The sequence below is a fragment of the Ascochyta rabiei genome, chromosome 11 (assembly GCF_004011695.2).
Source record: "Ascochyta rabiei chromosome 11, complete sequence".
Lineage (NCBI taxonomy): Eukaryota > Fungi > Ascomycota > Dothideomycetes > Pleosporales > Didymellaceae > Ascochyta > Ascochyta rabiei.
In genome coordinates this window covers 1,016,492-1,037,595 of record NC_082415.1, presented here as the reverse complement: position 1 = coordinate 1,037,595, position 21,104 = coordinate 1,016,492, and the positions used below count along the sequence as shown (strand labels likewise).

General features: G+C 52.1%; 9 protein-coding genes across 9 annotated transcripts, besides 1 other annotated feature; 4 read left to right on the top strand and 5 right to left on the bottom strand.

Moving 5' to 3' along the window:
• Nucleotides 1–192: 192 nt before the first annotated feature.
• On the top strand, nt 193–1,549 carry EKO05_0006916 (Carnosine N-methyltransferase; the record flags this gene model as incomplete). The annotated part of the gene is made up of 2 exons (XM_038940717.1): nt 193–296; nt 346–1,549. The coding sequence occupies 2 exons, from the start codon at nt 193–195 to the stop codon at nt 1,547–1,549; spliced, it is 1,308 nt and encodes a 435-aa protein (XP_038797444.1).
• A 5,446-nt stretch (nt 1,550–6,995) lies between these two features.
• On the top strand, nt 6,996–8,351 carry EKO05_0006915 (uncharacterized protein; the record flags this gene model as incomplete). The annotated part of the gene is made up of 1 exon (XM_038946255.2): nt 6,996–8,351. The coding sequence occupies one exon, from the start codon at nt 6,996–6,998 to the stop codon at nt 8,349–8,351; it is 1,356 nt and encodes a 451-aa protein (XP_038797443.2).
• Nucleotides 8,352–9,065: 714 nt separating this feature from the next.
• EKO05_0006914 (uncharacterized protein) lies at nt 9,066–9,338 on the bottom strand (the record flags this gene model as incomplete). Its single annotated transcript, XM_059636908.1, has 1 exon — nt 9,066–9,338. The coding sequence occupies one exon, from the start codon at nt 9,336–9,338 to the stop codon at nt 9,066–9,068; it is 273 nt and encodes a 90-aa protein (XP_059492891.1).
• An 804-nt stretch (nt 9,339–10,142) lies between these two features.
• On the bottom strand, nt 10,143–11,876 carry EKO05_0006913 (uncharacterized protein; the record flags this gene model as incomplete). The annotated part of the gene is made up of 1 exon (XM_038940728.2): nt 10,143–11,876. One exon carries the CDS (start codon nt 11,874–11,876, stop codon nt 10,143–10,145), a length of 1,734 nt encoding a protein of 577 aa, XP_038797442.2.
• Nucleotides 11,648–11,677: a tandem repeat.
• A 786-nt stretch (nt 11,877–12,662) lies between the features above and the next one.
• EKO05_0006912 (uncharacterized protein) lies at nt 12,663–13,658 on the bottom strand (the record flags this gene model as incomplete). The annotated part of the gene is made up of 1 exon (XM_038946254.1): nt 12,663–13,658. One exon carries the CDS (start codon nt 13,656–13,658, stop codon nt 12,663–12,665), a length of 996 nt encoding a protein of 331 aa, XP_038797441.1.
• Nucleotides 13,659–14,346: 688 nt separating this feature from the next.
• EKO05_0006911 (Homoserine O-acetyltransferase) lies at nt 14,347–15,541 on the top strand (the record flags this gene model as incomplete). Its single annotated transcript, XM_038940737.1, has 3 exons — nt 14,347–14,491; nt 14,544–15,413; nt 15,471–15,541. 3 exons carry the CDS (start codon nt 14,347–14,349, stop codon nt 15,539–15,541), a joined length of 1,086 nt encoding a protein of 361 aa, XP_038797440.1.
• Nucleotides 15,542–15,577: 36 nt separating this feature from the next.
• Nucleotides 15,578–16,210, bottom strand: EKO05_0006910 (uncharacterized protein; the record flags this gene model as incomplete). The annotated part of the gene is made up of 1 exon (XM_038946253.2): nt 15,578–16,210. One exon carries the CDS (start codon nt 16,208–16,210, stop codon nt 15,578–15,580), a length of 633 nt encoding a protein of 210 aa, XP_038797439.2.
• Nucleotides 16,211–16,603: 393 nt separating this feature from the next.
• On the top strand, nt 16,604–18,642 carry EKO05_0006909 (Polynucleotide adenylyltransferase; the record flags this gene model as incomplete). The annotated part of the gene is made up of 6 exons (XM_038940659.1): nt 16,604–16,752; nt 16,803–16,951; nt 17,008–18,135; nt 18,187–18,301; nt 18,349–18,472; nt 18,565–18,642. The coding sequence occupies 6 exons, from the start codon at nt 16,604–16,606 to the stop codon at nt 18,640–18,642; spliced, it is 1,743 nt and encodes a 580-aa protein (XP_038797438.1).
• A 738-nt stretch (nt 18,643–19,380) lies between these two features.
• EKO05_0006908 (RBR-type E3 ubiquitin transferase) lies at nt 19,381–20,586 on the bottom strand (the record flags this gene model as incomplete). Its single annotated transcript, XM_038946252.1, has 1 exon — nt 19,381–20,586. One exon carries the CDS (start codon nt 20,584–20,586, stop codon nt 19,381–19,383), a length of 1,206 nt encoding a protein of 401 aa, XP_038797437.1.
• Between the last annotated feature and the right edge of the window lie 518 nt (nt 20,587–21,104).

Here is a 21,104-nt window from a genome sequence, read left to right as displayed (position 1 = left end):
CTATACTGATGATGTTGGCGAGCTTGAGTTCACCCCACCAAGGCTTCCTCTCAGCGCACGGACGTACCCCACGCGACACCATCTTTTGTCTACCAAACTCGACATTTGACACAAGGTGCCAAGTCAACATTGACAGCGTCAAAAGAACTTTGCTCTGGTGAAAAGGAAGAAGGAACAATCACCCCACTCAGCATGGATGAGGTCAACATGGAGACTAGAGAGTGGGAGGGAGATTTCGATCCTTTGTCAGACCCGGAGGAAAAACAGCATCTTCTCTCAGTTCTTGACTCCTTCCGGTACCTTTCTTTCGTTTCAATATTTATTACTAGTGCTAAATTGTGTCAGGTCATACCGCCGCTTAGCACACTTCAATGGCACCCACGTACGCCGGCAAGCATTCTACTCTCTGCCTCAGAAACACTGGACACTTCTATCGAAGCCCCCCTTCTCAGTACTAGAGTCTCTAAACAAGATGGACGATCTTATCGATAGAAATTCTGAGCTAGCTGAGGCCATATTCATGGCTGGCTTTAAGGGTTTCATTGCTCCTACCATTGACAGTGATTGGGTAGCATCAATCGTTCCAGAGAGACATGCTCATGACGAGTATCGAATCTTTTCAATCGTCATGGACAACCTGAAAGTCCAAACTACCCAGAATGACATGGACAAAGCAAGAAGCTGCATCAATCAATTCTACCGGGATTGGAGTGCCGAGGGCAGCGTTGAACGAGAAAAGTGTTTTGGTCCAGTCCTGGAAGTATTGCACGCAGAGTTTGCGTGTAGGCTGGGGAAAGCGCCCGATATCGACAGATCAGATCTCAAGGTTTTAGTCCCCGGCGCCGGCTTAGGTCGTTCTGTGTTCGATATATGTCAAGCTGGCTTCAGCGTCGAGGGAAATGAGATATCGTATCACGAATTGATGGCAAGCTCTCTAATACTGAACCACACTCAACGAGCTGGAGAGTTCACTATTGCTCCTTTCGCCCTGAGCTGCTCGAATCATCTCTCTCGTGCCGACCAATTCCAAACTTTCGCAGTTCCTGATGTACATCCGGGCACTGCACTAGCAACGGCACAGGAATCAAAACTTCCTGCCCACGAACGAATGAGCATGTCGACAGGCGACTTCTGCGTCTTATACAACTCCTTGGACTACAGCAATGTCTTCGACGTTGTTGCTACGGTGTTCTTCATCGACACCGCGCCCAACGTTATCCGATACATTGAGGCTGTACGCAACTGTCTCAAAACAGGTGGTCTGTGGATTAACGTTGGGCCTCTTCTGTGGCACCAAGCATCTCAAGGATCTACCAAAGGAGTCGACAGCGGTGAGAAGCAGAAGCACACCCATGTTCAAGATGCGGGGATTGGCGATCCAGGTTCTGTTGAGCTGACAAACGACGAAGTTCTGGCATTAGTAGAGCATCTGGGTTTCACGGTCGAGAAGCAAGAGTCGAATACACCTGGAACTGGGTATATTTCAAATCCCAGGAGCATGTTACAGAACACCTATCGCCCAGTGTTCTGGGTTGCAAGGAAGATGTGATGAAGATACGCACTACGTGGTTCGTCTCGATATCCAGATTACACTGTTCGACAGCACAATTGATGCAAATGATAGCACGGCATCCACTTTAGCTCTTTATTGTTTGTATGCATATCCTCAGACGGTGTGTATAGGCTATCACAAGCTGCAACGAACCAGGTGAACATATTGACAGCTAGGAACACAGCCACGTATCCAGTATACAACTAAGCACTCTATCATTTCAACGAGCGATCAGCATAATTCGTACGTCCCGATGTTAGTCCTGATACTTCATCATGATGGAGGTTGTGCCACTCTCTCAATACCATCGGTTTACGGGTTCGCGACAAGTTTTTCTGGGTATGATCGCCCAACATGTGGCATGCAAGCATATGCAAGCGACAGGACATTCAAAAGCGGGGTTTGTTATGCACGACATATTGCAATGTTACAGACGGGACGGCCAGCTGTACGTAACCGATGTACGCAAGAGTGCGCAACTTATGCAGAACATACCAACCACGATGCTGAAGGATTGAATAGCTCTGCACATCATTGCGGGACGTACCATTCTGGTATGTGCTGTCAGATGCGGCAGAAGTAGCAAGCTGTGGAGGCGGTGAAATCCTCCGTGTCCCAATATGGTGGGCGCCGTTGCGACGCAGACACGTAATGTCCCGATGGAACACAGAAATCGATCGAGACCGTTGGATGATCAATGAAAAAGCCCCTCTGGGGTACCCAGTGATTTTGCGATCGTCTTGATGCGAACAGTCGTTCGGCCGTTGCTGCACAAGATGTGGCAAATGACAGTGAGTCCATGTTGAGGCGCAAGGTAGCAATCTTTGAACATGCTAATGGCGCAGTACATCCCTAACTCAACAGCCTCGTTGCCAGATGATGGGGTGTTGGCATCCAAGGCCCTTGCCGATCAAGTTATTGCACGAATGTGGAAACGTCTCCTCTTTGGACGTTTGATCAAGACGTGAAACATTCTACCTAGCATGATACGGCAAAATTCACCGAGCTTGAAAGTGACCAGAAGAGGCCTCCACCTCAAAGCTCGTATTCATGTGTACTTGAAATGTTGGTGTCGTTGCACTGCATTATTAGAATGTGTGAACAGCGGCGCAAGTGGAGTGGTGGATCGAGAGTCGGCCCGTAGAGCTTGCGTGGTTGGCCAGCCGCGACTTGAAGTTTCGGAAAGACTATCGGATGGGAGAAATCTCGGAGGTGGCTGCTAAAGTAGTGGAGATGTGAGAGGGTGGCTGAAGTCGAACAATTGTTCCAAGTCCACCACCAGTCAGTCACGGTCTACCAGGAAATTCCCGTTCGAACCACAATGATGGAATCGGCTGGTGTCAGCCGCGGCGCCTATGGCAGCATCTCTGGATGTTCCAAAGACATGATGCAAGTATGTTGTGCATGACCATGAACTTCGTCACGTCATAGGGCTTGAAGTCAAGAACAAGGTGCAACAGGCGTTCGTACGGGAACCCTCAAAGTAGAAGCCTGCATTGAGTCGCCCCTCGCGAGCCGCTTGCCTGGAAGTTATCGGGCCTTTCACTCTGACGGTCGCACAAAACGTCTTTTCCTCATGCACATGCGGAGTCCATTCCGGATTCTTTTTGGTGAACATGGGGATTGACTATAATGCCATGCCATGTTCAAGTGCTGAGCAAGGACTTTTGGCTCGAGCTCCTCGTGGTTGTTTCGCAGAGGCTGTCAGGTCGAGTTTTACTGGGACCAGCATACAGATATCAAGAAAATCTTCTTCTTCGTTTCTCGGCTAGCTCGTCTCATCCAAGATGAGGAGCTGTGCAGAGACACTCTGTGCATTCGTACGGCTTGAGCGGCATTGGGAAAAACTTGAAAAGAACGTTCGTCGGCAGCCAGCTTTAGCCGTATGACTACATATGAGCCACGATTGGTCTGTCTCGTGCATGACATGAGGGCTTACGTGCTCATATGCCTGCTGTCAATGTCATCAGAATGCTAGACAGCCTCATGGTGCGTTAACCGAGGAATGTGTTCAAAAAGTGGCGACTGCAGTCAGTACAATGATAGAGTATCTAAAGGAACCGTACAAGGGGAGAAAGCGACGTTGAATTATGATTTGAGAACGACGAAGATGATCTACCTCGGTGTGTAGAGTTGGGGGACCGAGCACACCCTGAATTCCTCAACGGCCCGCAGCGAAACGACAGCACAATGTCTCCACTCACTGTTGGAAGCGAGACTGATACCGTAGTCGTTGTGTCAGGTACCTGCGGTAGCTCCACGGGACGCACAAACCACTTCTTGACCATCGGATCTGTCGTATGCCCATCAATACCCGCTTCAATACCGCGATTCAGTCCTCCCGCCAACGTTGCCGCCGATCCCTGCACTTGCAATGGTAACAGGCCGAGTGACGGGAGTACATGGTGTCTTGGCCCTCGTATAGAGCCACCGGTGCGAATCCACGGTGCACCATTTGCCCTTGCTGTCATGTATGCAGGCCATGTCGCGCATATTCTCTTTGTGGCCATGAGCACTGATGGAGTTGCGTCGCAGCTTCAGTGGCCGATAGTCTTTGCTCTCTACGGAGTACAACTGCAACACCTAGAGAGCATCATGCCATCCTGATGCGAGCATCTCATGGGCTCCTCACTCTTGAGAAAATCAGCATCAGTGATCGTTCGCAGACAGATTTTTTTTAGATTATTTTTGCGAACCGACTTTTCAAGCGGTGCCCATATTCTGATGTCGAGATGCTGGGCAACTCTTCACCTTCTCGACGCCTCGCATGGGAAGTCTGGAATGGAAGGTATCAAGCGAGGTCTTGGAAGATGGATGCGATAACGCAGCTATTCTATGCTGTGCCATATCCAGGAGACACGAGTGGGATAATTTTTTCTCTCGAGTAAACGCGTGAGTATCTTGAGCGGCGCCCTTCCTTCGAAAAGCGCGAACTCAACGTGACGAGAGTCTAGAAGCAGCCCTGGCAGATGCACTGCTCTGAGCCGATCATGGTCTACGGATGTTCCGGAAACATATGCAGTTCTCTGCGACCTTACTCTTGCGCGTTTGGCTTGTTCAGAAGGGCACTCGGACAGAAACTCCCACCAACGAAGTTCGAGAATGAGACTCGAACTAAATCCTCACGGGACTGTGAGTTAGTGGAACATTCTCTCCGCCACCCAATATGCATCACTGTTGAAGGAGTTTTAGGCACTAGCGTAGGCACATGCATTAATGCGCTCGAACCCGCAGGATCTCAGTCCGCAGACCGAGGACTGAACCCTCACAGATCTGGGCCATCTTCCTGCTCCTGTTCCAAACCGGTAGGTGCTGTCTGCAAAATCAGCTCTTTGGTGCAAGCCCACCTATTTCGGCTTTATGTTGGGTAGTACACGCTTGCATACGGAGACTTTTCTGTACCTTGGCTTGCATGTCGACACGACGCTATTGTCAGGTTGACCAGTGATTTCCATGCGTTGTCATGCATGTCATTTTGAGTGCGGAGCCCGCTTTACCGTTCGGGGTAGCGCAATGAATAGATGACAACCTTTGTTGTACAAAGGGCAATACCGATGATCCATTAGCGGATACCGAGCGTATCGCTGAGTCTTATCTTTCCATGGCAGCCTGGAACTGTTTTAGAAGTCTTGAGTGTGCGCACAATGAACCTCCACGACGCAACTGCCTTGGCTTCACAGCGAGTATCCAGCATCTTCGGCCGGATTCTCCGGAGGAAATGCAAGGTCCCGTGAGATCTTGTAGCTGGCCGTGAACTACCCGAGACGGCCCTTGTAGACGGCAGCATTAAACCGAGAGAAGCACCGCAAGCCAATCAAACACGAGATTCAGTGTTTTGTCTTGAGCAAAGAGACCATGTCTCAAACAACGTCCTGAGAGAGATTCAGCCTTGCTATTGCCTAAATTATAAACCACTATCTCTTTGTTATAGGCGCGGGGTTTGGCAGTCCATGGGAAATGCTGTGCCAATATTTACTGATCATGCTTCCAGACTCCCTACGATGTGAAGTAGATGTTGCAAATTTTGAAGCAGCCTATGACACCACTGCGGCAAGTGGCTTGTCCAGCCTGGAGGTTTTGTGATGTTTCTGGTAAGCTAAACTGTCCTGCCGTCTCAGATGCCGTCTTTGATGCCGTCACTGATGCTGTGTCACACAAGATCCTAGCACACGCATGCCCATCGCTTCCAGTGCGGAAAACAAACAATAATAGCTGATCGAACAGTCTCACTCAACCTGGCGCAGCAAGCTTCATGAGAGAGCCGATTCATCAAGCCATGTGAATGTGGCGAACAAGATGCTGAGCTGTTTTTGAACTGGGGAACAATTGTAAAAGGCAGTCCCATGTCGCTGTACCGATGAGCAGGTATTGTGGTGCAATCACAGCGGAATCTCGGTATAACCTAGAGAGCTTGCAGTAATAGGAGGTCACAGCAAGTGAACGAACGATCAGAGAGATCGTCCTGATCGGGGCCGGACTTGTTGTACAACGTGATGCGCAAGTCGTTTCTCCACTACCTGGCTAAGCCAGATCCAGCTGGAGAACAGCCACTAGAGACATTCCTCTGCGGAAAGGTCTGCAGCTTCCGCCAAACGAGTCGCGTAACAACTGATGTAGAGTCCATGAGGCAGTGTTGAAAGTCGATGGCGAAGCCTTGAGCGGGTCCACTGATGGTATGGTGGGCCAGTGAGTTTAGGGGGACTGGAAATAGTGGAAGTCCAGCCGACAGACGATCTCGAGTGGCTACTGGCATAGCGCATTCCCCATGGTAGGGTCCTGAGGTTCCATCCCAACGAGGAGGCGTTTACCAGTCTGCCAGGTTACAGTGCGCAACACGTCGGCTCAAGTCAGACGCCGTTGTGGTGCTTGTGGATGCGTCTAGCTGTCTGCAAGGCTGGCTGTCTGTGTGCGTGTAAAATCCACTTCTGCCGGTCCTGTCGTCAAACTGTTGTGCTCATACACCATCCGATCTGAGTTTGGCCAGTTTGTGGGTAAGAGTACCTGAATTTTGCGCCCAGGCCCCTTGCAGTCGTACCACAATCCAAGAACAATTCAGGTGCTGTTCACCTAGAATTCCATCGGTACGGTTGGGGCAAGACTACACGCCATTCCAGGGCCCTGCCTCCACGACCGCACTTTTAGTCTTGTGTCACAGACGTTAGTGAGAGCATCCCGCATTTCCGCCGCCGCCGTATGATCTCAGTCTTCCATCGTGGACCCTGATTCATAAGCGCAGCCAACTTCGCTCTTTCTTATCGAAGCATCCATCTACCAAGACCGCGAGATTTCATCATCCTTTTTCTTAGTAGTAGCTTCACATCAAGAGTAAGTTTGCCAGGCTCAAAGTGCAAACGTTTGGCTGACCCATCATAGCACATCAAAAAGCATGCTCAAATCTGGATCAAGAACATATCGTCGAGGAATATCAGGAGATACGCCCCAAATGTCGCCAGCCTTTGGTCCATACTCAGGGTTTCTTACGCCGCCCTCGCCTTACAGCGGTATTGAGGAACGAAGAGGCTCGATTGTATCGTTATCCGCCTCCGACTACTCGGTACCAACGCCCACAACGGAACGGAGTACTTTCTCGGAGGCAAGTTGGCAGCATGTGAACCCGTTCAGCAATTTCCAAACGCAGTCGATGTCTGGTTTACGCCATGCTCTCCCACTGGGAACTGTAGGAATACCAATGAAAGCGACAACCACAGATTCCTTCTGCAACGACTGGTCTTTACCACATACCAACAGCATCGAACATGGGATGCCTCTTCGAATGAGTGACACACTGGCATCTGGCACAGGCTATCTGCCCTCTCAGTTGAACTCGTTCGTTGAGTCAGACAACCTTACCCAATCGTCTGCTGGCTCAAACTGGAGTTTTTCCACCGCCACCGAGCACTCAGATCTCGACTTCGGGCTGGCTGGGCAGCAGTCGTTCTGGCAACCACAGGTTCAAAATACTCATGCCATGGTTGGTCAGACTATGGCTCCAGCCGATGCGCTAGTCGGCGACGATGAGTACGACTTTGTCGACGATGGTAACTCTAGCTCCTTGATGGAAACAGAAGGGTTCGACAATGCACCCATGACTTTCGAAGCATCACCACATGATAATGCTCCAATGACGCTTCCTCCTTCGCCACAAGAGGTCTACTGTCACTTAGACTCTGATGGCGTCCAAGTCAAGCAGGAGGTCGAGGGATCTGAAGCCGAAGAAAAGTTCACACGGTCAATCCATATCTCGCCCAAGGGCGGAAAGACTGTCAAAAAAGAACGACAGCGTCTGAACGGTGTCTCCAAAAGGAGAAGTTCGAAATCCAAATCCCAGCTTGTGTTCAGGCGTTCGCATGATGGTCGTATCGACGTTGAGGGTTACGAAGTGAATCCGCTCACTGGTAAGCGCGAGCCGATTGATGGTCCCACAGTCGAATGGAAGTATTGCGACTGGAGAGACTGCACGAGCAGATTCAAGAGACCAGAGCACCTCAAACGGCATCAGAGGATTCACTTAGGCGTCAAAGAGCATGAGTGCCGAGTCGAGGGCTGCCCCAAAGTCTTCGATCGTCGCGACAACTACTGGCAGCACGGAACAACACATATCCGCATCCCTGGCAAGAAGGATGGTCGCAATCCAAGACTACCCTTCTCAGAGATGATCAAGTATGCTGATGATGCAAAACACATTGAGTTCCTCGAGAAGGCGTATAGAAAAGCAGTTGGAGATGACTGTTCCTTGGAAAGCGATGAGGATAGCGCAAAGGTCAGCCGTAACGAGCGCAAGATTCGCTGTCGTCTCTGAAAGGTTGATGATCGATCACCTCAGGGTTTGGATTTGGTCACTTGCTACGCCAGTAATGGATTATCTCGGCCGCTGTTGTACGAGAAAAGCAGCATTTCGGTTTGTTGAGAGGGGTTTATGGCTTGCACTTCTTCGTTTGCACTGCATTTGCCTAAACATGGTACCAGTCTCTCGTTTTTCATGTACTTTAGTTTGTTTCCGTGTATGCACGTAATGTACGAGATAATGATTAACGATTTACGCTGATCGAATCCTACGGATGAGCAACATGCACAAAACAAGAGCCTCACCGTTCGGTACCCTCGTCGGTCTTCGTTTCCGCATTCCCGAGTTTTGTGCTGGAGAGGGGACGTGCTTGAAGTTGCAGACGCTGAGGTTGTGGAACGTCAGTGATGGATTGACGTCGAGGAGTGGTTACATCGACTAGACCACGTCTGCGCTAGCGTCACAGTCAAGCGGCACTGCAGGAACGGCTACATGCAGCATCTCTGGGCAGGGGGTCAGAGCTTACGGAGACTTCCACCACTCAGTAGTCAACATTTCCACTTTGCTACACATTCTCACACAGCTCGAAGCCTCATCTCTCAGAATCGTCATGACTCCAGCCGTGTTTTCTCGGCCCTTCCCACCCACATGTACGGTACCTGGTCTCTCCAGGTACCACCTATGCCTCCTCTTAGTATAAACTTTGAGCTTAGCGTCTTTCCATGTACATCAAACCCCGAAGCGGAGCGACAATGTCGACTCAATCCCAGCAATGTCAGCTGTAAGAGCCGAGCTCATCCCACACTTACCACATGATCTATTACATCCATACAGATCAGTGGCTGTCACGTTTGACAGGAATATTGGTTCCAGACCAGCTGAATATCCGATCTCAGCCAGTCTAGAACACCAAAGCAAAAAAAAGGAAAGCTGATCTCTACGCCGCTTGCTCGTCGCATCCCAACATGCCACGGAATGTCGTGGTGCTCTTGCTCTGAACATTGTTGCTAGAGCTCACAAAACGTTAGAGGATCTTATGCAGCTTTCAGATTTACATCTCAATATCGATACAGATCTACGGATTCATTTCGTAAAACTACAGCTCCAGACTTGTCATAGAAATTCATGGGAATAAGACACTAGACCTAAGCCACGATGTTTGGCTGCTACTCTTTCATCTTTTCTTTCTATTTCTCCTTTCCGTTTCTCCTTGCCATTTCTCCTTTCCATTTCTCCTCCATCATTCCACCCTCGCCCCCTCTAACACTCAGACCCCATCACTCTACCCCCCACCTCTCTCCCCACACAACGCGAGCCACAGTCCCCACCGCTTTCCCGCCGTCTACCCCTCCCTATTCTCCATCCCCACATTCGCCTCCCCCAGATAGTCCCCACATGCAGCCGACTCACCTGCAACGCACGTAACTCCGCTGAACCACACGGCTCGGAAGACCGCGTCGATGGACGGCGTTGCACATGCCGATGTACTGAGATCGTACGGGGTCTGGACTGGAGGATGGATCTACATGTCGTGTTCATGGACCATAGGTGCAGCAAAGAACGCCAGACACTGGTGCAGACGATCTTTGAAACTATGCAAGGAACGTCGAGGATTAAAGCAAAAAAGTCTTCGAGGAGTAATTGGAAGTTGCGTGAACAACGTCTGTCCTATGGACATTGAATTGACCCTCTGCCATATTCTTTACAAGTCCGTTACCAATACGTCTGTCTATACATCCCGCCTTAACCATCCTCCCAAAGAACCAAAAACACTTCTTCCCATCCTCGTACGAAAGAGGGGCGAAATTACTCCTCCCTCCCCTTCGCCTCCTCGATCGCCTTTTCCCAGTTGTAGAATTTCATATACACTCCCTCGGTAACACTGATACAGCTACTCCCGACCGCACATCCCGTCCACAAGCCCAGCAGCTTCCAATCTGCCTTGAAGCACAGCCCCAGCGCCAGCGGCACGGCAACGACATAGTAGACGAAAAGATTGCACCAGCCGCCAATAGCCTGCTTGCCGAGACCGCGCAGGAGCGCGTTGACCAACGCCGTAGTCGAGTCGCAAAACTGGAAGACTGCGAGAAGCGGGAGAACCGTGGACACAATGTCTTGCACAACCGGGTCGGTGGTGAAAGCTTTCGGGAGGATGTCTTTGCAGGCCGTAAGAACGACAAAGTCGACCAGTCCGATAGCGAGGAAGGTGAGAATGTAACACTTTGTCGCGATTCGGGCTGCCTTCAGACTTCCTGCGCCTACGAGGTTGCCCAGGCGTGTGGAGACGGCAACGCCGACGGAGAAAGGGACGTGGTAGATTGCGACGGCCATGGTCATGATGATGCTTTGGGCAGCGAGGTGAGCAGTGCTGAGGTAGGTGGACGAGAAAGTAAGAATGTCAAAGGCCAGCCATTCTGTTTCGACCATGATGATGCCCGGGATTGCGAGCTTGACCATGGGGCCCCAGTGCGTGAAAGCAGATCGTGAGAAGCCGCCCCAGCATTCGAGGGAGGCTGGGTTGACGAAATAGACGTAGATCCAGAGGAGAAACGGGAGTGTATTGTTGGAAATGACAGTTGCCACAGCCGCTCCGGCGAGATCCCACTCCAGAACGAAGACGAAGATGTAGTTGAGGATGATGTTGATGGGTGTTGCGATGAGAAGGACGAAGAGGGAGGCATTGAAAAGGCCTTGGGCCTGGGTGAAGCGTTTTCCTGCTTCGAAAATGGCGTAGCCTGGAGCGCCTGCGAGAAGAAGGGATAAGTATTGCCCCGCGCGATGAGCCAGCTCTGTCTCAGGAACCAGAGCTGCGAGGATCCAGCCCGAGGTCAGCCAGAGTGCGCCAATTGGAATTGTCACCAGCAGCATGAACAAGCACATGCGTTGCAAGTGCAGACCAACCAACGTCTTCTTTCCACTCCCATACGCCTGTGCACACAGCGTATCCAAGCTCGTCGCCAGTCCTTCGTACACTGCCAATCCTGTAATGTTCGCCGTCATACTTGCCAGACTGGCGATTGCAAGCTCGTCGGTTCCAATATGTCCAACCACAAAGATAGTAACCAAACTGAAGTTGTACTGCAGCAGGTACGTGAGCATCAGCGGTACGCTGCTCTTGAATAGAATCTTCGCTTCTGTGCCAGCTGTTGTGTGCAATTCCACGGTCCCATTCGGGCTCACAAGTCTCTCCAACTCTGAAGCATCTGGCAGCGTACCATACTGCTGCGACGACTTCCTCGCGTCCGACAGCAATCCATCTCTTTCCTCGCCACTCGTAGAGAAGCGTCGCGGGCCGACAGATGCATCCATCTTCTTTCTCTTGCTCTTGCTCTTGCTCTTGCCAATGCTGGGGCAGCTGGACACGAAAGGACAAGGAACAAAGTTGAGTACTAGCGAGGAAATGTCGGTGTATTCATCAAAAGAGACTTCGTTCTTGAGACCAGCCTCGACGTCGGAGGCGGCACACAGATCTGGTGATGGTGGTGATGATTGGGCTCCATGAGCGGCTTTGGCCCCACCATTCGATGGACCGCGGCGCATGGCGACAGCACGGCTAGGAAAGAAAGAGTAACGCGCAAGTCCACAGGTGGGTTAGCGAACGCCCATATTTTTCGCTCGCCTGCTGGTGTTGTTGTTGGTTTCCCAGAAGGAGGTCGAGGGTCCAGCAGAAGGATGGGCTTGTTTGCGTGGTGACGCCTCATCTCCGGATGTGGACCGGCCGCTTGCGAACAGACCTTCTATTATCTGCCTTCGCAGCAGCGATGATGCCCGTTGATTGAGCTTTGGAAGGAGTGAGCCGTGCGGCACGCGCAATGGCGTGCTGCTTGCCATTTTGGGGCGTTTTAAGTGCTGGCGTCCGATTGGTAAGGATACGTTTGTCCATGATGCGGGACTGTTGCGCCTTGTGTGAGTTGAGACCTATCTCCGAAGATGTCCACGATGCGCAACGCGTGGTGTTGCGCACATGGCGAGAGTTGCGGCAGCCATGCGCACTTTGGTGTTCTTGTTGTGCGACCAGTTGTCCAGCTGCTGTTAGCAAGTCAACATACGCCCGCAGCTAATCTACACTGACGACATCCGCTCTGAGACAGCGTGTACGATGCGCACGCGTCTGCAGCCATGTCCATTTTCACGTTCATATGCTGAGAGCCGATTTACGAAAATCGGAGCTGGAACTTTTTCAAGCCACTTGAGTGTAGCTGAGGTAAAACCTGTTCTTCCATCTACCATTCTATACGACTCCACCATCTATGCAGTGCCAGCGCACTCGACTGCGTTTCTCTTACAGAAGCCTACCGCAAGGGACATATCGACGAGGTCAACGACCTACTCTTGCCCCTGGTCCTTCGGTTTCGCCAGCTCCTCAACTTCCTTATCCTTTGTAACCTCGTTGTAGTCGGGCCTCGGCAGCTCAAAAGCCTGTGTCGTCCTGGCATACGTGATACCGCCAAGCCTGCTGACCGGCTTCAAAACCGCAGGATCAACAAGCACCCCCTGCTCATCGATCGCATCCTCTCTCACCCAAAAGTTCACACCCTCCAAGAAAGCCGTAACACCCGTCTTCTTTCCTGGCGTGCTCTCGCTTTTACTCGTCCACTCCCTCGTCTCCACCAACTTTGCCTCGATAGAGAACACTGCTTCCTTGACTCTGTCCGGCCTGACAAACTTACTCTTCTCGGGATGCAAGCCTGCAAAACTCCACTCGCTCACGCTCTCAGGCGCATTGATACTTGTGAAGTTAGCAGCCTCGATGTACTCTTCGCTGATGATGTTGATAACCGCTTCTTTGGTCTCGAGCAGGTTCTTGAGCGTGTCTTTCGCCCGGTCCATCCCCCCTGCGAACCCGAGCACGAAGATGGGCGGATCGTGGTTCACCATATTAAAGTAGCTGAAGGGTGCAAGGTTTGTGCTCGAACCATCACCGCTGATTGTCGATGTGAAGCCGATGGGGCGTGGGATGATGGCGCTGATCAGGAGTTTGTAGTTGTGCACTACGGGCCGGCCTTCTTCGTACGGGTCTATCGAGCGATGTTTCTTTGAGAGACCGGAGCCATCATTGGGACCTGAGCCTATCTTCCAGTCTGGCTTCGGTGTTTGTGTAAAATGGAAGGTTGTAGATGCGTCAAAAGGCGGGCGGGAGGCTTCCACGGCTTTGAAGTCACCGTGCGGATTGCGCTTGATCTCTTTTTCAGCGTCGTAGTCTTTGGAGGACATCTTGGGAAGGTTGATGTTTAGGTGGCGGTAGGTGGACGGCTGTGGCGCGCCGATTGAGGCTCTTATACGATTGAGCAAGGTTTGTCTGAGCGGCACTTTGAGCGGCATAAAAAAAAGATGATCGATAGTTGAATCGCACGGAAAGTGACGGCGGATATAATCCCGAGACTACGATGACGCACGATCAAGTACGGAACACCCGCTTGATATGCATCATCTTCTCGCTAGTTGCAAAGACACCCTGGGGTTTGTTGCAAGACGTCCACGTTCTGTGTCATTCACGCTCCTGAACAGCGGCCTAATGCGATTTCCACCCTGACTCCACATCAATTGTGTTCTTCCCTTTCTCCCGTAAGAGTGCAGCGCGCTTAGCTCCGGCGTCTTTTATCAGCCGAGCTACGAGTCGGCGGATAGGAGCGTCGATTGACCCCACAAGAGCTACCCCGCTAAGAGCTATCTGGTTATCAGCTCCACGGCCAAGTGAGGAGCAGCACGTAGGTCCCAAGACTGCAGCAGCAGGTATTTGATGTGTACAGTAGTTTCGAATTGACATCAACTCCACTCCTACGCTTCCTTCCTGCTGTTTGTTTCCTGCTTGGTCATCCCAAAGCTCGTTGTGCAACTCTATATTCGGATATTGCTCGGTTATCACGAGCGTCAGGAGCTTGGAAATCGCAAATACAGTATGTACAAGCTTATCAATGCACTCTGCTCTGTGAAGAAGAGGAGACTGACGAAGTATAATAGCACGTTGTAAGCCTCCTGCTAACCATATCAAATAATCTTGACCGACGACATGAGCTCAAACGACTACGATACGTTCAAGCTTGGCGACTTCAAGCTCAAGTCGGGAGGAGAGATTCCTGATGCATTCATTGCCTACAAAACACTCGGAGACCCTTCATTTCCAGCCATCATCTACCCAACCTGGTACTCTGGCCGTTTGTACCTCCTTCCTTGCTCGTCGATCTCATAACTAATCCCTTCGACCAGTAATTTCCGACAACCTCTGGCTTACGGGCTCTGACAAGACACTCAATCCCTCGAAATACTACATCATTATTCCTGCGCTCTTCGGAAACTCTCAATCCTCATCGCCTTCCAATACGCCCTCCCTGCGCCCTTTCCCTGAAGTCCTCTTCTACGACAACGTACGTGCACAGCACGAACTTATCACCAAGCACCTCGGGATCAAACATGCGCGTGCTGTGCTTGGGTGGTCGATGGGCGCAGGCCAGACGTACCAGTGGATGACGCAGTATCCAAACTTCATGGACCTTGGTGTGCCGTTTTGTGGGAGTGCAAAAACAAGTCTGCATAACCAGGTTTTTCTCGAGGGCGTAAAGAGCGCACTGTTTGCCGCAAAGGGGACAAGCTCAGCGGGTGTGGCCAGACCAGATGTGGAAACGGCAAATCTGCAGGGCGCACGATTGAAATCGTACACTGGGTTTTCCGAGGAAAACACCAAGATTGGGCTGAAGGCATTGGGTCGCGTGTATGCTGGATGGGGATTCTCACAGGCATTCTATCGCGAGAAGTTGTACGAGACGGCACCGTTGTTAGGATACAAGGACTTGGACGACTTCCTTGTGAATTTTTGGGAAGCGTGGGCGTGCTCGAAAGATCCGGAAAACATGCTCGTCATGGCGCATACGTGGCAGGCTGGTGACTGCTCACAGCAAGAGCCGTACAATGGCGACTTCAAGAAGGCGATGCAGGGTATCAAGGCCAAAGCTCTGGTGCTACCGGCGAAAACGGATCTTTACTTTCCACCAGAGGACTCGGAGATTGAGGTCGAGGCCATGAGACCGGGCGTTGGAACGCTGAAGGTATTTCCAAGCATATGGGGCCACTGGGCAGGCGGTAAGTGTCCCACCTCCTCAAGTCACTTTTGTATCAGCTTGAGGTTAACATTCCCAGGTCCTGGCCAGAGTACTGAAGATGTCAAGTGGCTTGACGAGAACTTGAAGGAGTTCTTCGCAACCAACTGAGAAGCTTCCGTACCAACTGAACTTCAGGTGAAAGGTTCAGCTTGCATGCTGTTCCTGCGCTAGATCGACTGAGCCAACAATTGTGAACCTGTCATGGAAACCTTTTCGTTCGATCACATAGACTCTGTCAATAAACCGGTCTAGAGTCTTGTCATTATCCTCTTGATCTTGGCAGAAACCGGCGATGGCATTGGTGACCTCCTTGCTGAGTTGCTCCGCAACTTTGTTGGTCTTTGCCTGGCCGACAGAAAGATGAGGAGTAAACGCCCTCTGGTCGCTGTCGCACTCGGTGAACTCGGTTTGCAAGGCAGCTTGCAATTGCTTGACGGTCGCATCAGGGCATGGTCCAAGCCATACGGTCTTACTAGTTTTGCTGTGGGTGAAATTGCCAGGGGGATCAGCGTTGAGTGACACGTGAAATGCTCGTATGCCAGAGGTGGCCTTCTCGATGCGTGCACGTATGGCCTGGCTCAACCGAGGCGAGTTGCTGTCAGAAGTCTCCAACGGCGATGCAAGGAACGGGTAGATCAAGTTGATATGAGGTGGCCATCGCCTGTAGTTCTTGTCGTGGACGTGACGCACGGCTTCAATTGGCGGCGTAACGCCCGCTGGTGGAAGCAATGCAAGCGCAGTCTTGTAGGTGAGGTGCGCTGGGAGTTGGCGCGCCATGCTTTGTCCTGTACGTGTGGCAGTGATGCTGTTTGAGAAGTCGACTCGTTGACGCGTGCCCGGCTGGCAGCGCGGTGAGACGTTGTGGCGTTGTGGCGTTGTGGCGCGTGAGATCTTGGCACTCTGATGATTGCGGATTGCGGCAGCACCATGCAGCGTCGGTAACATCATCTCCTCGTTGCACGTATCCTAGCAGACGTTGAGGTCGCGTCGTCATGTGGAAGCGCACATACCGCCAGTACTAACGTCGCAGGATCACGCTGCCAGCGACCCTTCCCTCCACCACGTAGCCTTTGCCAGCTGCCCTCTTCTCCGCGCCCAGCCCGCCGCCGCGCCTCCAGACGAGTGCGCGTCGAGAACGTCCTTCGTTTGCAGCACCACCCAGTCGCCGACATGGCAGAGTCACAGCCCAAGCAGTGGGGTGTCACGGCCCCCATCTCCACCCAGCAGCCTTCGCAGGCCGACCTGAAGCTGAACGATGAGCTTGTCGAAGAGCTCAAGAGGCAGAATGTCTTTGAAAGCCCCGAGGGTTCTGACATGAGGTACGGCGAGCGCCCAACTACGCGCACAGCAATCAGCTGACCCAGCATAGAGTACGAGTGCTGAAGCACCTGCAAGATGTCGTCAACAAGTTCTGCCACTTTGTCGGCAAGCAGAAAGGCCTGCCACAGTCGACGCTCGACACCATCGGCGGCAAGATCTTCTGCTTTGGTAGCTACGCCCTCGGCGTCCACGGGCCCTGTAAGTCTGCATGGTGTCTTTCATGGAGCTGCCACCAGGCTAATGCATTTCCCTAGCCTCTGATATCGACACCCTCATTGTCGCGCCCAAGCACATCGCCCTTCCAGACTACTTCGACCACTTCGAGCGCATCTTCAGAGAAATGTCCAACGAGAAGGACATCACCGAGATGAACCCCGTCCCCGAAGCGTTCGTCCCGCTCATCAAGATGGAATACTGTGGAGTCAGCATCGATCTTCTCTTCGTCTCGCTCCCCACCATGACGCAAATACCAAAAGACCTCGAGGGCGTGGACAAGACCATGCTGCGTGGCCTCGACGATACGGCTATGCGCAGTGTAAACGGAACTCGTGTCACCCTCGAGCTCATGCAGTCGATACCCCAGATCAAGAGCTTCCGCCATGCCCTGAGGGCGATCAAGCTATGGAGTAATCAGCGAGGCATATACGGAGCCGTCTTTGGTTACCCAGGAGGTATTGCTTGGGCCATCATGGTCGCTCGCATTTGCCAGCTGTATCCTATGGCTTGTGGCGCTACTATCCTCACAAAGTTTTTCAGGCTCATGGGCAAGTGGCCTTTCCCGCGACCTGTCATGCTGAAGAATATCGAGGAAGGTACATTGAACCTTCGTGTATGGAACCCGACTCAGTACCCCGGAGATCGAGCCCATTTGATGCCCATCATCACACCCGCGTTCCCGTCCATGTGCGCCACCCACACAATTATGCACTCGACCCTGGATGTCATGCGAGAGGAGTTCGAGCGAGCTGATCAGCTCATCAACGGTGCGAACGGTATACTTGAGGGCAAGAAGCAATGGAAAGACCTGTTCCAGAAGCACACCTTCTTCACAAAGGACCACAAGTACTACTTGAGTGTCATTGCAGCTAGTCGTACCGAGAAGGCGCACTCTACGTTCTCCGGACTAGTACAATCCAAGTTTCGCCTACTTTGCAAGAATATCGAGGATGGTCAATGTGGTATCGACATCGCGCGACCTTGGATGAAGGGCATTAACCGGTTCCATCGATTCGAGACCGAAGAGCAAGCGGATAAGATTATACAAGGAAGCACCGAATACCAGATCCCGGCGTCAGAGGTACCGTCTTCCTCAGCCAACGCAGACCCCCCAAAAGGTTTCATGTACACGACAACCTTTTATGTTGGCCTGAAGCTAAAGCCTGGTATGTGGAGCTCTGTTCCCATCGTCGGACCGGGACTAACCCAGCGCGTAGACGGCACCAAGTCCCTCGACATTTCGTACCCTGTCAGCGACTTCAGGAACATCGTGACGACTGCAAATTCGTACGAAGAAGGTACAACATCTGTTCGTGTAATCCACACTCGCAAGTAAGATCGCCCGTTTTTCTGTCACAGCTTGTTCGCTAACGGCTCAGCACCCAACTCCCCGATGACCTGTTTGGCGAAAACGAGACACGCCCTCAGAAGCCCCCTAAGAAGGAGAAGAAGAAGGACGCGAACAAGGCTGCTAAGCGCCACTTTGCCGAGACAGGGCTCGACGTGCGTAACACACGAAATTTCAAAGCTCCGAGACGTACCCTCACGGCTCGGGAGTAATTCACGCTCCCACGCTGACAATCGTGCTAATACAGGACAGCGAGCATGCAGCAGCGAAGCGCCAACAGTCCGAACATGCCACCAACGGGGTATCCACACCGACGGCGGCATAGGCTCCTTCTCAGCTAAGCTTGCACACGTTCGACATCTCCCTTCCCCTGTTATGCTCGTTTGTTGAGTATAAGATCTCTGACGTTGCACTGCTCAGTTACGGTTGCACCATCACGCGCTCCCAAAGCTACGGCTACTCAGGCTACCTCCTTGAGCCAACAACAGCCAATGGGTATACGTTCCCATTTCTCGCTTTGCGAAGACGGTTGCGATGATTTCCGGCAACAAACCACGCCAGGCTCCACGCTACACGGATCACAGTAAAACCAGCAAAAAAAAAGGTAAAAACGGCAGCTTGTGTGCGCCACCTTCGAAACACAAAACGGTTTGTACAAAAAGCGTCGACTATGACGCGCTTACTTCGCTTCACTTTTCCATAATGCATTGCGCGATCAGATTCAGTTCGATTTCAGGGTTGGGGGGCGTTCTTTACAGCGAAATGCATCTTCCGGCGAAAACGGAGACAGGGCGGCATGGCTGCCACAGCGTACAGATTTGATTTCTCAGCAACGGATAGGATGCTCTGGTCAGGCAGAGAAGTGTCTTTGAGGATTGGTTCTATTGGGGTTGTGTATATAAACTCGAAAGCCAGACACAACAATCCACTACTATTTGGAGCCTTGGGGCTCCGCAAAACCGAATCAAAACGCTTTTACGTCTTGCTTGCTCACTATTCTCCGTGTGTTTGCTCTTTGGGGGCTCAACGCCAGGAGCCCAACCCGTTCGTCTCAACCTCGCTTTCATAAATCCGCATCATCTTCATCAGGTAGTGGGAGATGCCCCCATCCATCCGCCTCAATCCTTCCCAGCGGCGGATCCATCAGAAAGCGATCAAAATTCTCCAAGGCGCCTTCACCCATTACTGCGTCCGCAACGTCCGTCACCTTCCCCTCCAATCTATCTACTTCGCACACCACCGTTCCTGGCGTCTGCCAATACCCGCGTCCACTCAGCACCGGCCGGGCTTTCTTTGTCCCCGGCACAGCACTCGCAGCAGTGTCCCAGTTGAAGTACTTCTTGCAGGAGGGACAAAACATAGACGGACAGCCACCGTCCTTCTCGACGACCAAGTGGCAGTTGGGACAGCGTTTGCCATCTTTGGACTGCATGAGCTGCAGCGTTTCCTTCTCGGGATCGCTCATCTGCGCGTCCACAGCGGCGGCCGATACCTCGGCGCAGGTCTGCTCTGTGTGCCAGGGCGTCGCGCATGCTGCACAGGAGCGGAAGCGACATTCGCTGCATTGCACCTGTGGGTAGCCTGGGGCGGAAGCATCGATGAATCCGGCAGCAGTGCACGAGGGAGATAAACACGTGAAGAGCTCTGCGTCGGCGCGCCACAGGTCGAAAGTGGCGAGGTTGAACGCTTCCAGTTTGTCTCGCGGGAGGTACTGGACTACGAGGTCCAAAGGCCAGGCGGTCGTGCAGCCGAGCTCCAGGCACCCAATGCTTACTTGGCGCACGCCGAGGGTTTCGAGCCGTGCTGCCATGAAGGATCCTACGCACGCCTTGCAGACTGGATCGATGTGTCGACGGGATGGGTTCCGGGCGAGATGAGGGATGCAGGAGACTGGTGCGTCAAGTCGTGTACGAAACCTTGCGCGACTACTAGTGACCCAGCGTACAAAGTCCGAGCTGGGGAGGTGCGAGATGCATATACGGCATGTGAAGTGTTTTGGTGGTGGAGCACGAGGCTCTGGGTTTTTATTGACTTTGCGTTTGGGATACCAGGGATCGAGACTCTTACGGCGTTTTGTTGTCTTCTTGCCTTTGCCAATTCCGGACTGTATATAGGCAGCATGTGCGGGTGATACAACCCGTCGTGTGGTCTTGGTTTGGGAGCGCAGGACTCGTGTAGTAGGTGCAGGTAGAGGAGGTGATCCTCTGTCAATATCTCCAGCAGGATTGGGGTCAAGATTGCGATATCTTTCGGGTATGGAGCGAGTCATGATGTGACTGGCAGAAGTAATGTGTAGCTAGAAGCGCAAGGGAAGTGCAGGACGATTTGACATGCACGTGGGAAGTTACCAGATAAGACTGATGTTGAGAATCAAGATCGAAAGCTTAGCAAGGCTTTGTACTTAACTTGTGCATCCTCGGATAAGACAGTGACTCAAGGCTGCCATAGGCCCATAGACTTTGAATCTTGCGGTCCAGAAGATTGATCGTTTGGTGACATGCTCAGGCCGAGCCACTCACGTTGCTACATCTGCGAAAGCAGGCAATCAGGCAGAAGCCTGTAGGCTGCAGGCAGGCATACTAAGGCTGCAACGTGGGAATACGCAACTATTTACCAATAACACAGCGCCGAAAGCGCCACTGGATATGTTTCATGTGTCTGCAACTGTTTGCAGTACAGTCTCTCCGATGTCTGAAGTGATGCGGGGACATGTGGTAGACGTTATTCCATGACGATGCCGAGAGTAGAGTATACAGCGACCATTGGGAACTAGTTTGAATACTTCAA